Here is a 13,665-nt window from a genome sequence, read left to right on the forward strand (position 1 = left end):
AGCAATGCGGTGATCAGTGGTAACTGTAATGCTAAACAGAGAATGAGGATGGCAGGAGATACTGATAGATGTACAGAGATGTTACATCCCCTGTAAGTAGCAATGTGGTGATCAGTGGTAACTGTAATGCTAAACAGAGAATGATGATGGCAGAAGATACTGATAGATGTACAGAGATGTTACACCCCCTGTAAGTAGCAATGTGGTGATCAGTGGTAACTGTAATGCTAAACAGAGAATGATGATGGCAGGAGATACTGATGGATGTACAGAGATGTTACATCCCCTGTAAGTAGCAATGTGGTGATCAGTGGTAACTGTAATGCTAAACAGAGAATGATGATGGCAGGAGATACTGATGGATGTACAGAGATGTTACATTCCCCTGTAAGTAGCAATGTGGTGATAAGTGGTAACTGTAATGCTAAACAGAGAATGATGATGGCAGGGGATACTGATAGATGTACAGAGATGTTACATCCCCTGTAAGTAGCAATGTGGTGATCAGTGGTAACTGTAATGCTAAACAGAGAATGATGATGGCAGAAGATACTGATAGATGTACAGAGATGTTATATCCCCTGTAAGTAGCAATGTGGTGATCAGTGGTAACTGTAATGCTAAACAGAGAATGATGATGGCAGGAGATACTGATGGATGTACAGAGATGTTACATCCCCTGTAAGTAGCAATGTGGTGATCAGTGGTAACTGTAATGCTAAACAGAGAATGATGATGGCAGGAGATACTGATGGATGTACAGAGATGTTACATTCCCCTGTAAGTAGCAATGTGGTGATCAGTGGTAACTGTAATGCTAAACAGAGAATGATGATGGCAGGGGATACTGATAGATGTACAGAGATGTTACATCCCCCTGTAAGCAGCAATGTGGTGATCAGTGGTAATTGTAATGCTAAACAGAGAATGATGATGGCAGAAGATACTGATAGATGTACAGAGATGTTACACCCCCTGTAAGTAGCAATGTGGTGATCAGTGGTAACTGTAATGCTAAACAGAGAATGATGATGGCAGGAGATACTGATAGATGTACAGAGATGTTACATCCCCTGTAAGTAGCAATGTGGTGATCAGTGGTAACTGTAAAGCTAAACAGAGAATGATGATGGCAGGAGATACTGATAGATGTACAGAGATGCTACATCCCCCTGTAAGTAGCAATGTGGTGATCAGTGGTAACTGTAATGCTGAGCAGAGAATGATGATGGCAGGAGATACTGATAGATGTACAGAGATGTTACATTCCCCTGTAAGCAGCAATGTGGTGATCAGTGGTAACTGTAATGCTGAGCAGAGAATGATGATGGCAGGAGATACTGATAGATGTACAGAGATGTTACATTCCCCTGTAAGCAGCAATGTGGTGATCAGTGGTAACTGTAATGCTGAGCAGAGAATGATGATGGCAGGAGATACTGATAGATGTACAGAGGTGTTACATCCCCCTGTAAGCAGCAATGTGGTGATCAGTGGTAACTGTAATGCTGAGCAGAGAATGATGATGGCAGGAGATACTGATAGATGTACAGAGGTGTTACATCCCCCTGTAACTAGCAATGTGGTGATCAGTGGTGACTGTAATGCTAAACACAGAATGATGATGGCAGGAGATACTGATAGATGTACAGAGATGTTACATTCCCCTGTAAGTAGCAGTGTGGTGATCAGTGGTGACTGTAATGCTGAACAGAGAATGATGATGGCAGGAGATACTGATAGCTGTACAGAGATGTTACATCCCCTGTAAGTAGCAATGTGGTGATCAGTGGTAATTGTAATGCTAAACAGAGAATGATGATGGCAGGAGATACTGATAGATGTACAGAGATGTTACATCCCCTGTAAGTAGCAATGTGGTGATCAGTGGTAACTGTAATGCTAAACACAGAATGATGATGGCAGGAGATACTGATAGCTGTACAGAGATGTTACATCCCCCTGTAAGTAGCAATGTGGTGATCAGTGGTAACTGTAATGCTAAACAGAGAATGATGATGGCAGGAGATACTGATAGCTGTACAGAGATGTTACATCCCCGTGTAAGTAGCAATGTGGTGATCAGTGGTAACTGTAATGCTAAACAGAGAATGATGATGGCAGGAGATACTGATAGCTGTACAGAGAGGTTACATCGCCCTGTAAGCAGCAATGTGGTGATCAGTGGTAACTGTAATGCTAAACAGAGAATGATGATGGCAGGAGATACTGATAGATGTACAGAGATGTTACACCTCCTGTAAGCAGCAATGTGGTGATCAGTGGTAACTGTAATGCTAAACAGAGAATGATGATGGCAGGAGATACTGATAGATGTACAGAGATGTTACACCCCCTGTAAGTAGCAATGTGGTGATCAGTGGTAACTGTAATGCTAAACAGAGAATGATGATGGCAGGAGATACTGATAGATGTACAGAGATGTTACATCCCCCTGTAAGCAGCAATGTGGTGATCAGTGGTGACTGTAATGCTGAACAGAGAATGATGATGGCAGGAGATACTGATATATGTACAGAGAGGTTACATCCCCCTGTTAGTAGCAAGAGTGTTCTCCCCAGGGCCATTTACCAGGGCGCGCCGCCCGGCTGATCTCCTCCGAGCGCCCGGGTGAAATTGTCCCGTTCTGTGTCGCTCATTAGTGAGCAGCGGCGGCTGTATCATTGCAGTCAGCCGCTGTCATTTAGGGACGCTGCCTCTGCCCTCCTCCTCAGCTCCCGGCAGTTGTATGGAGGGGCGGGGAATGCAGGTGACGTCACTCAGGGACGCTGCCTCCGCCCTCCTCCTCAGCTCCCGGCAGTTGTATGGAGGGGCGGGGAATGCAGGTGACGTCACTCAGGGACGCTGCCTCCGCCCTCCTCCTCAGCTCCCGGCAGTTGTATGGAGGGGCGGGGAATGCAGGTGACGTCACACGCAGCTTAGCTGAGCAGGAGATCGGAGAGGAAGCGCGGCTCAGTTCTCTATGGAATGTTTAGCCGGACGCTCTCAGCTCTCCTCTCGCTGTATTCATCCTCCTGCCAGCCGCTGTGTGTTGTGTTAGTGAGTTTCACTATCTAACGCAGACCCTCCCGCCAGCTAGAACTTGAAGATGCTTAACCCTTTCACCCCCTGATTATCCTGTCCTGTGACTGTGTCCCCTGGTCTCTGATTCTTGCCAGACTAGACTGGTCTGAGGGGGGAGAGTGAGACGCTGTACTGACAGCCATGGACAAAGGCAGGCAGACCCAAAGTGATTAGTGAGGCACCCTGGCCCCTTGACAGCCACATAGCCAGCAATATCCCTTGTAACTGAGTGTTGTTACAACCAGCAGCCAGGTTTGAAAATGAAACTACTAAGATTTTGTTCCCATGTTTCCTATATACATGGGTGGTGTAAGAGGGGATATCTGGTGCCATAACATGATATTGATAAGCTGCCTGCTCATTAATATCATGTCATGGCCCAGAAATCCTCTTTCCCACACTGGGATCACCCATGTATATAGGGAAAGCTGCTAGTTTCATTGTCAAATCAGCAGAAGGGTAGTTAGAACTTTAAAGACACTTTACCTGTTAAAAGAAAATGACCAGCTACTTACCTGGGGCTTCTTCCAGCCTCTTAAATTGTTCTAATCCCTTGCAGTCATTCGCGCTGCTGCTTTGTACCTCTGTGATTCCCCTTTGAATGCTGCATGCATGGCCACAACGTGTCATTCGCCTCCTCCATCATCACATTCCCGTGACCGGCAGCATTCTGCACTTCGGGGTAACAAAAAATTGCTACTGCGCATAGGCAAAGTGCTCCTGGCCACGGCAGCATGATCGCGTTGGTGCGAGGCTAAGGAAGAGAGCAGCGTGGAATGGCGATGAGGGCAGCAGGAGGACTTTAAGGGGCTAGAAGAAGCCCCAGGTAAACAACTAGCCTAATTTTTCTTCAATTAAGTATCCCTTTAAGAGATTCCAGTACGGAACCTAGCCTGTCAATTTTATGGGGGGGGGGGGGAGGGGGGCGCGTTGGCGATAACCCACCTAGTGGCAATCAGCATGACCATCCCCACCCGGCTGATTTTTCATGCCACCCGGCTGGAAAAAAATTCTGGGGAGAACACTGAGCAATGTTGTAATTGCAATGCCAAACCACAAATGATGATGGCAGGAGATATTAGCTATACAGATGTGTTACATTCGAAAAATCCATAATAGTATTCATATTAAAAAACAAAAACACAAAAAAGTTGATATTAGACCATCATATATGTGGGAGCGGCTAGTTTCACTTACCTCCATGGCCGTCATACACAGAGAACATGGCAGTCTCTGCATCGAGCTCGGGAATGCAGTTATGGGCGTCCTGAGGGAAAACAATCAAGTTAGTTCCAAAGAAAGTGAGGGAAGAGCGAGCAGAGGCGAGGAGGGCCAGAGGAGAAGGAAGAGCGAACAGAGGAGGGCCAGGGGAGAAGGAAGAGCGAGCAGAGGAGGAGGGAGAGCGAGCAGAGGAGGAGGGCCAGAGGAGGAAGAAGAGCGAGCAGAGGAGGGCCAGGGGAGAAGAAAGAGCGAGCAGAGGAGGAGGGCCAGAGGAGGAAGAAGAGCGAGCAGAGGAGGGCCAGGGGAGAAGAAAGAGCGAGCAGAGGAGGGCCAGGGGAGAAGAAAGAGCGAGCAGAGGAGGGCCAGGGGAGAAGAAAGAGCGAGCAGAGGAGGGCCAGGGGAGAAGAAAGAGCGAGCAGAGGAGGGCCAGGGGAGAAGGAAGAGCGAGCAGAGGAGGAGGAAGAGCGAGCAGAGGAGGAGGAAGAACGAGCAGAGGCGAGGAGGGCCAGAGGAGAAGGAAGAGCGAGCAGAGGCGAGGAGGGCCAGAGGAGAAGGAAGAGCGAACAGAGGAGGGCCAGAGGAGAAGGGAGAGCGAGCAGAGGAGGAGGGAGAGCGAGCAGAGGAGGAGGGAGAGCGAGCGGAGGAGGGCCAGAGAAGGAGGAAGAGCGAGCAGAGGAGGAGGGCCAGAGAAGGAGGAAGAGCGAGCAGAGGAGGAGGAGGGTCCAGAGGAGGAGGAAGAGCAAGCAGAGGAGGAGGGCCAGAGGAGGAGGAAGAGCGAGCAGAGGAGGAGGAAGAGCGAGCAGAGGAGGGGGGCCAGAGGAGGAGGAAGAGCGAGCAGAGGAGGGCCAGGGGAGAAGGAAGAGCGAGCAGAGGAGGGCCAGGGGAGAAGGAAGAGCGAGCAGAGGAGGAGGAAGAACGAGCAGAGGCGAGGAGGGCCAGAGGAGAAGGAAGAGCGAGCAGAGGCGAGGAGGGCCAGAGGAGAAGGAAGAGCGAGCAGAGGAGGAGGAAGAGCGAGCAGAGGAGGAGGGCCAGAGGAGGAGGAAGAACAAGCAGAGGCGAGGAGGGCCAGAGGAGAAGGAAGAGCGAGCAGAGGCGAGGAGGGCCAGAGGAGAAGGAAGAGCGAACAGAGGAGGGCCAGGGGAGAAGGAAGAGCGAGCAGAGGAGGAGGGAGAGCGAGCAGAGGAGGAGGAAGAGCGAACAGAGGCGAGGAGGGCCAGGGGAGAAGGAAGAGCGAGCAGAGGAGGAGGGCCAGAGGAAAAGGAAGAGCGAGCAGAGGAGGAGGGCCAGAGGAAAAGGAAGAGCGAGCAGAGGAGGAGGGCCAGAGGAAAAGGAAGAGCGAGCAGAGGAGGAGGGCCAGAGGAAAAGGAAGAGCGAGCAGAGGAAGAGGGCCAGAGGAAAAGGAAGAGCGAGCAGAGGAGGAGGAAGAGCGAGCAGAGGAGAAGGGCCAGCAGAGGAGGAGGAAGAGCGAGCAGAGGAGAAGGGCCAGCAGAGGAGGAGGAAGAGCGAGCAGAGCCAGCAGAGGAGGAGGAAGAGCGAGCAGAGGAGAAGGGCCAGCAGAGGAGGAGGAAGAGCGAGCAGAGGAGAAGGGCCAGCAGAGGAGGAGGAAGAGCGAGCAGAGGAGAAGGGCCAGCAGAGGAGGAGGAAGAGCGAGCAGAGGAGAAGGGCCAGCAGAGGAGGAGGAAGAGCGAGCAGAGGAGAAGGGCCAGCAGAGGAGGAGGAAGAGCGAGCAGAGGAGAAGGGCCAGCAGAGGAGGAGGAAGAGCGAGCAGAGGAGGAGGAAGAGCGAGCAGAGGAGGAGGAAGAGCGAGCAGAGGAGGAGGAAGAGCCAGCAGAGGAGGAGGAAGAGCGAGCAGAGGAGAAGGGCCAGCAGAGGAGGAGGAAGAGCGAGCAGAGGAGAAGGGCCAGCAGAGGAGGAGGAAGAGCGAGCAGAGGAGAAGGGCCAGCAGAGGAGGAGGAAGAGCGAGCAGAGGAGAAGGGCCAGCAGAGGAGGAGGAAGAGCGAGCAGAGGAGAAGGGCCAGCAGAGGAGGAGGAAGAGCGAGCAGAGGAGAAGGGCCAGCAGAGGAGGAGGAAGAGCGAGCAGAGGAGAAGGGCCAGCAGAGGAGGAGGAAGAGTGAGCAGAGGAGAAGGAAGAGCGAGCAGAGGAGAAGGGCCAGAGGAGGAGGAAGAGCAAGCAGAGGAGGAGGGCCAGAGGAGGAGGAAGAGCGAGCAGAGGAGGAGGAAGAGCGAGCATAGGAGGAGGAAGAGTGAGCATAGGAGGAGGGCAAGAGGAGGAAGAAGAGTGAGCAGAGGAGGAATAAGAGTGAGCAGAGGAGGAATAAGAGTGAGCAGAGGAGGGCCAGAGGAGGAAGAAGAGTGAGTAGAGGAGGAAGAGTAAGCAGAGGAGGGCCAGAGGAGGAAGAGTGAGCAGAGGAGGGCCAGAGGAGGAAGAAGAGTGAGCAGAGGAGGGCCAGAGGAGGAAGAAGAAGAAGAGGGAGCAGAGGAGGAAGAGTGAGCAGAGGAGGGCCAGAGGAGGAAGAAGAGTGAGCAAAGGAGGAAGAGTAAGCAGAGGAGGGCCAAAGGAGGATGAAGAGTGAGCAAAGGAGGAAGAGTAAGCAGAGGAGGGCCAAAGGAGGATGAGTGAGCAGAGGAGGGCTGGAGGGGCTATATGGGGACAGTAAGGGGTTGCCTCCATGGCCACCCTCCAGCCCTGCATGTGGAGGACAGGGAAGGGGTCAGGTATGTAGAGTGATGGGGTACAGTGTGGGGGGAGGAGTGAGGAAGGTAGAGGGATAAGGGGGCAGTCAGAGGGAGAGGAGTACAATACAATAACATTTCTATAGCGCTTTTCTCCCATAGGACTCAAAGCGCTTAGGCTCTCTCAGATTCAGTAATTGGTAGTAGGATGAAGTATTCACACAACAAAAGTTATATTTCTGCAAATGCCAAACTGAACACGTGGGTTTTCAGTCTGGATTTAAACACGTCCAGGGATGGAGCTGTCCTGATCTGTTGAGGTAAGGAGATCCAAAACGTAGGGGCAGCATGACAGAAGGCTCTGGGACCAAAAGTTTCCAAGTGGACTCTGGGTATGACTAGATTATTAGGTCACGTAGGTAGAGGACAGTGAGGGAGAGGAGTCAGGTAGGCAGAGGGACATTGGGGGACAGTGGGGGAAGGAGTCAGGCAGGTAGAGGGACATTGGGGGAGGAGTCAGGCAGGTAGAGGGACAGTGTGAGGAGGGAAGAGTCAGGTAGGTAGGGTGAGGGAGGAGTCAGTCAGGGCAGTACCTCCATGGCCACCCTCCAGCCCTGCATGTGGGGTAAAGTGAGGGGGGAGTGAGAGGGAGGAGTCAGGAAGAGATAAGGGAGCAGTCAGAGGGAGAGTCAGGCAGGTAGAGAGGGGCAGTGAGGGGGAGGAGTCAGGTAGGTAGGGGAGGAGTCAGTCAGGGCAGTACCTCCATGGCCACCCTCCAGCCCTGCATGTGGGGTACAGTGAGGGGGGAGTGAGGGGGAGGAGCCAGGAAGGGATAAGGGAGCAGTCAGAGGGAGAGTCAGGCAGGTAGAGAGGGGCAGTGAGGGGGAGGAGTCAGGTAGGTAGGGGAGGAGTCAGTCAGGGCAGTACCTCCATGGCCACCCTCCAGCCCTGCATGTGGGGTACAGTGAGGGGGAGGAGTTAGGTAGGTAGAGGGGAGGAGTCAGTCAGGGCAGTACCTCCATGGCCACCCTCCAGCCCTGCATGTGGGGTACAGTGAGGGGGAGGAGTCAGTCGGGGCAGTACCTCCATGGCCACCCTCCAGCCCTGCATGTGGGGTACAGTGAGGGGGGAGTGAGGGGGAGGAGCCAGGAAGGGATAAGGGAGCAGTCAGAGGGCGAGTCAGGCAGGTAGAGAGGGGTACAGTGAGGGGGAGGAGTTAGGTAGGTAGAGGGGAGGAGTCAGTCAGGGCAGTACCTCCATGGCCACCCTCCAGCCCTGCATGTGGGGTACAGTGAGGGGGAGGAGTCAGTCGGGGCAGTACCTCCATGGCCACCCTCCAGCCCTGCATGTGGGGTACAGTGAGGGGGAGGAGTCAGGTAGGTAGGGTGGGGGGAGGAGTCAGTCAGTCAGGGCAGTACCTCCATGGTCACCCTCCAGCCCCGCATGTGAGGTACAGTGAGGGGGAGGAGTTAGGTAGGTAGAGGGGAGGAGTCAGTCAGGGCAGTACCTCCATGGCCACCCTCCAGCCCTGCATGTGGGGTACAGTGAGGGGGAGGAGTCAGTCGGGGCAGTACCTCCATGGCCACCCTCCAGCCCTGCATGTGGGGTACAGTGAGGGGGAGGAGTCAGGTAGGTAGGGTGGGGGGAGGAGTCAGTCAGTCAGGGCAGTACCTCCATGGCCACCCTCCAGCCCTGCATGTGGGGTACAGTGAGGGGGAGGAGTTAGGTAGGTAGAGGGGAGGAGTCAGTCAGGGCAGTACCTCCATGGCCACCCTCCAGCCCTGCATGTGGGGTACAGTGAGGGGGAGGAGTTAGGTAGGTAGAGGGGAGGAGTCAGTCAGGGCAATACCTCCATGGCCACCCTCCAGCCCTGCATGTGGGGTACAGTGAGGGGGAGGAGTTAGGTAGGTAGAGGGGAGGAGTCAGTCAGGGCAGTACCTCCATGGCCACCCTCCAGCCCTGCATGTGGGGTACAGTGAGGGGGAGGAGTTAGGTAGGTAGAGGGGAGGAGTCAGTCAGGGCAGTACCTCCATGGCCACCCTCCAGCCCTGCATGTGGGGTACAGTGAGGGGGAGGAGTTAGGTAGGTAGAGGGGAGGAGTCAGTCAGGGCAGTACCTCCATGGCCACCCTCCAGCCCTGCATGTGGGGTACAGTGAGGGGGAGGAGTTAGGTAGGTAGAGGGGAGGAGTCAGTCAGGGCAGTACCTCCATGGTCACCCTCCAGCCCTGCATGTGGGGTACAGTGAGGGGGAGGAGTTAGGTAGGTAGAGGGGAGGAGTCAGTCAGGGCAGTACCTCCATGGCCACCCTCCAGCCCTGCATGTGGGGTACAGTGAGGGGGAGGAGTTAGGTAGGTAGAGGGGAGGAGTCAGTCAGGGCAGTACCTCCATGGCCACCCTCCAGCCCTGCATGTGGGGTACAGTGAGGGGGAGGAGTTAGGTAGGTAGAGGGGAGGAGTCAGTCAGGGCAGTACCTCCATGGCCACCCTCCAGCCCTGCATGGCGGAGTAGCCGTAGCTGAGGCCCCCGCAGCCTCCTCCTCCTCCCTCCCCGGAGCTCTTGGCGGTGTTGGGTTGGGACAGGTAGGCTCCCATCTCTCCACACGTGCGGCTTCTCTGCAGCTCCCGGCACAGGCTCAGCGGACCGGAAGAGGAAGTGCACCAGCCGGAGCAGCACGTGACCGAAGGCAGGGCTAGACGTCACTTCCGTACTCTCTAAGGTAAGGGAGCCGCAAATATGGCGGAACGGCATCACGTCACTGTGGGCGGGGCCATCCAGAGACGGAGAGACGTGAACGTCTGACGCCATAGTAACCAGACTCTGAGGCGGAGCCATCCGCTCACATCAGGCCCCCCAGGAGAGGGAGGAGCCTATTCCCATAGCAACCAGCCTCTGAGGCGGAGCCATCCCCTCACAAGAAGGCTCTCCAGGAGAGGGAGGAGCCTATTCCCATAGCAACCAGCCTCTGAGGCGGAGCCATCCCCTCACATGAGGACCTCCAGGACAGGGACAGGGAGTAGTTCTTCCCATAGCAACCAGTCTCTGAGGAGGAGCTATACCCTCCCAAGAAGGACCTTCGGGAGAGGGAGGAGCCTATTCCCATAGCAACCAGCCTCTGAGGCAGAGCCATCCCCTCACATGAGGACCTCCAGGACAGGGACAGGGAGTAGTTCTTCCCATAGCAACCAGTCTCTGAGGAGGAGCTATACCCTCCCAAGAAGGACCTTCGGGAGAGGGAGGAGCCTATTCCCATAGCAACCAGCCTCTGAGGCAGAGCCATCCCCTCACATGAGGACCTCCAGGACAGGGACAGGGAGTAGTTTATTCCCATAGCAACCAGTCTCTGAGGAGGAGCTATACCCTCCCAAGAAGGACCTTCGGGAGAGGGAGGAGCCTATTCCCATAGCAACCAGCCTCTGAGGCGGAGCCATCCCCTCACATGAGGACCTCCAGGACAGGGACAGGGAGTAGTTTATTCCCATAGCAACCAGTCTCTGAGGAGGAGCTATACCCTCCCAAGAAGGACCTTCGGGAGAGGGAGGAGCCTATTCCCATAGCAACCAGCCTCTGAGGCAGAGCCATCCCCTCACATGAGGACCTCCAGGACAGGGACAGGGAGTAGTTTATTCCCATAGCAACCAGTCTCTGAGGAGGAGCTATACCCTCCCAAGAAGGACCTTTGGGAGAGGGAGGAGCCTATTCCCATAGCAACCAGCCTCTGAGGCGGAGCCATCCCCTCACATGAGGACCTCCAGGACAGGGACAGGGAGTAGTTTATTCCCATAGCAACCAGTCTCTGAGGAGGAGCTATACCCTCCCAAGAAGGACCTTCGGGAGAGGGAGGAGCCTATTCCCATAGCAACCAGCCTCTGAGGTGGAGCCATCCCCTCACATGAGGACCTTCAGGACAGGGACAGGGAGTAGTTTATTCCCTTAGCAACCAGTCTCTGAGGAGGAGCTATACCCTCCCAAGAAGGACCTTCGGGAGAGGGAGGAGCCTATTCCCATAGCAACCAGCCTCTGAGGTGGAGCCATCCCCTCACATGAGGACCTCCAGAAGAGGGAGGAGCCTATCCCCATAGCAACCAGTCTGAGGCAGAGCCATCCCCTCACATGAGGACCTCCAGGACAGGGACAGGGAGTACTTATTCCCATAGCAACCAGTCTCTGAGGAGGAGCTATACCCTCCCAAGAAGGACCTTCGGGAGAGGGAGGAGCCTATTCCCATAGCAACCAGCCTCTGAGGTGGAGCCATCCCCTCACATGAGGACCTCCAGAAGAGGGAGGAGCCTATCCCCATAGCAACCAGTCTGAGGCAGAGCCATCCCCTCACATGAGGCCCTCCAGGACAGGGACAGGGAGTAGTTCTTCCCATAGCAACCAGTCTCTGAGGAGGAGCTATACCCTCCCAAGAAGGACCTTCGGGAGAGGGAGGAGCCTATTCCCATAGCAACCAGCCTCTGAGGTGGAGCCATCCCCTCACATGAGAACCTCCAGAAGAGGGAGGAGCCTATCCCCATAGCAACCAGTCTGAGGCAGAGCCATCCCCTCACATGAGGACCTCCAAGACAGGGACAGGGAGTAGTTATTCCCATAGCAACCAGTCTCTGAGGAGGAGCTATACCCTCCCAAGAAGGACCTTCGGGAGAGGGAGGAGCCTATTCCCATAGCAACCAGCCTCTGAGGTGGAGCCATCCTCTCACATGAGGACCTCCAGAAGAGGGAGGAGCCTATCCCCATAGCAACCAGTCTGAGGCAGAGCCATCCCCTCACATGAGGACCTCCAGGACAGGGACAGGGAGTAGTTATTCCCATAGCAACCAGTCTCTGAGGAGGAGCTATACCCTCCCAAGAAGGACCTTCGGGAGAGGGAGGAGCCTATTCCCATAGCAACCAGCCTCTGAGGTGGAGCCATCCCCTCACATGAGGACCTCCAGAAGAGGGAGGAGCCTATCCCCATAGCAACCAGTCTGAGGCAGAGCCATCCCCTCACATGAGGACCTCCAGGACAGGGAGAGGGAGTAGTTATTCCCATAGCAACCAGTCTCTGAGGAGGAGCTATACCCTCCCAAGAAGGACCTTCGGGAGAGGGAGGAGCCTATTCCCATAGCAACCAGCCTCTGAGGTGGAGCCATCCCCTCACATGAGGACCTCCAGAAGAGGGAGGAGCCTATCCCCATAGCAACCAGTCTGAGGCAGAGCCATCCCCTCACATGAGGACCTCCAGGACAGGGACAGGGAGTAGTCTATTCCCATAGCAACCAGTCTCTGAGGAGGAGCTATACCCTCCCAAGGACCTTCAGGAGAGGAAGGAGCCTATTCCCATAGCAACCAGCCTCTGAGGTGGAGCCATCCCCTCACATGAGGACCTCCAGGACAGGGACAGGGAGTAGTTTATTCCCTTAGCAACCAGTCTCTGAGGAGGAGCTATACCCTCCCAAGAAGGACCTTCGGGAGAGGGAGGAGCCTATTCCCATAGCAACCAGCCTCTGAGGTGGAGCCATCCCCTCACATGAGGACCTCCGGAAGAGGGAGGAGCCTATCCCCATAGCAACCAGTCTGAGGCAGAGCCATCCCCTCACATGAGGACCTCCAGGACAGGGACAGGGAGTAGTTATTCCCATAGCAACCAGTCTCTGAGGAGGAGCTATACCCTCCCAAGAAGGACCTTTGGGAGAGGGAGGAGCCTATTCCCATAGCAACCAGCCTCTGAGGTGGAGCCATCCCCTCACATGAGGACCTCCAGAAGAGGGAGGAGCCTATCCCCATAGCAACCAGTCTGAGGCAGAGCCATCCCCTCACATGAGGACCTCCAGGACAGGGACAGGGAGTAGTTATTCCCATAGCAACCAGTCTCTGAGGAGGAGCTATACCCTCCCAAGAAGGACCTTCGGGAGAGGGAGGAGCCTATTCCCATAGCAACCAGCCTCTGAGGTGGAGCCATTAGGGTTGCCAGGTCGGCTGATGGAGAAAACCGGACAGGGGGTGGAGTTAGGGGCGGAGTCAGAAGCACACTTTTATGTAGAGTGGGGCTAAGCAATGGGCTTTTTAAAAAATGTTTTTTTACAGTATTTATATCGCACTGACATCTTCTGCAGCACATTACAGAGTACATAGCCATGTCACTAACTGTCCTCACCAGTACATGCACATAAGAGACCACTTTTCACCAGTAAATGCACATAATAAGAGACCGCTTTTCACCAGTAAATGCACATAATAAGAGACAGAGCAGAAAACTATTACAAAACTGGAAAACTATGCAAATAATGCAATGCATTTATGGCGTTTTTGCACAGTGAAGTGGTCGATTTCTTGCGGGAAGTTTTTAAAAAAAAAAAAAATTTCCCACCAAATTTTTTTATTGAGAACAATAAAGTGGACATACATAGGCATAAAGTTAAAATATAAATCTGCGCATACATGTATGTTTACATTTTGAGCAAATATAACAAATATAACAGTATAAATAGGGATGCTCGGAAAATTCCGCGGAATTATGAATTCCGTGATTCCGGCCGGAATTAGGTTAATTCCGGTTCCGGTAATCAAATCGGAATTCCTTTACCTCTCAAACGGAATTCCGCGGAAATTTTATAATTCCGACGGAATTTTCCGGCACAACACAAAAAATCAATCTCCCTCCTCCTCCTCCTCCATCCATCCATCCATCCATCCATCGCAGTAGG

At 54.1% G+C, this 13,665-nt stretch overlaps 1 protein-coding gene across 3 annotated transcripts in view; it reads right to left on the minus strand.

Moving 5' to 3' along the window:
* The window catches only part of PPM1G (protein phosphatase, Mg2+/Mn2+ dependent 1G), a 75,738-nt gene extending 65,954 nt beyond the window's left edge, over positions 1-9,784 (minus strand). Inside the window, exons 1-2 of one of the 3 annotated variants that reach the window (XM_068279798.1) lie at positions 9,451-9,784; positions 4,282-4,351 (exon numbers count right to left, since the gene is read on the minus strand). In XM_068279798.1, coding sequence (XP_068135899.1) covers positions 4,282-4,351; positions 9,451-9,570 — 190 coding nt within the window. In that variant the 5' untranslated portion in view covers positions 9,571-9,784. Of the gene's footprint in view, positions 1-4,281; positions 4,352-6,970; positions 7,011-7,571; positions 7,593-9,450 lie in introns of those variants that run through there. The other 2 variants (XM_068279800.1, XM_068279799.1) reach the window with 2 other exon arrangements.
* Positions 9,785-13,665: the final 3,881 nt, after the last annotated feature.

This window comes from Hyperolius riggenbachi, chromosome 4, assembly GCF_040937935.1.
Source record: "Hyperolius riggenbachi isolate aHypRig1 chromosome 4, aHypRig1.pri, whole genome shotgun sequence".
Classification (NCBI taxonomy): Eukaryota; Metazoa; Chordata; class Amphibia; order Anura; family Hyperoliidae; genus Hyperolius; species Hyperolius riggenbachi.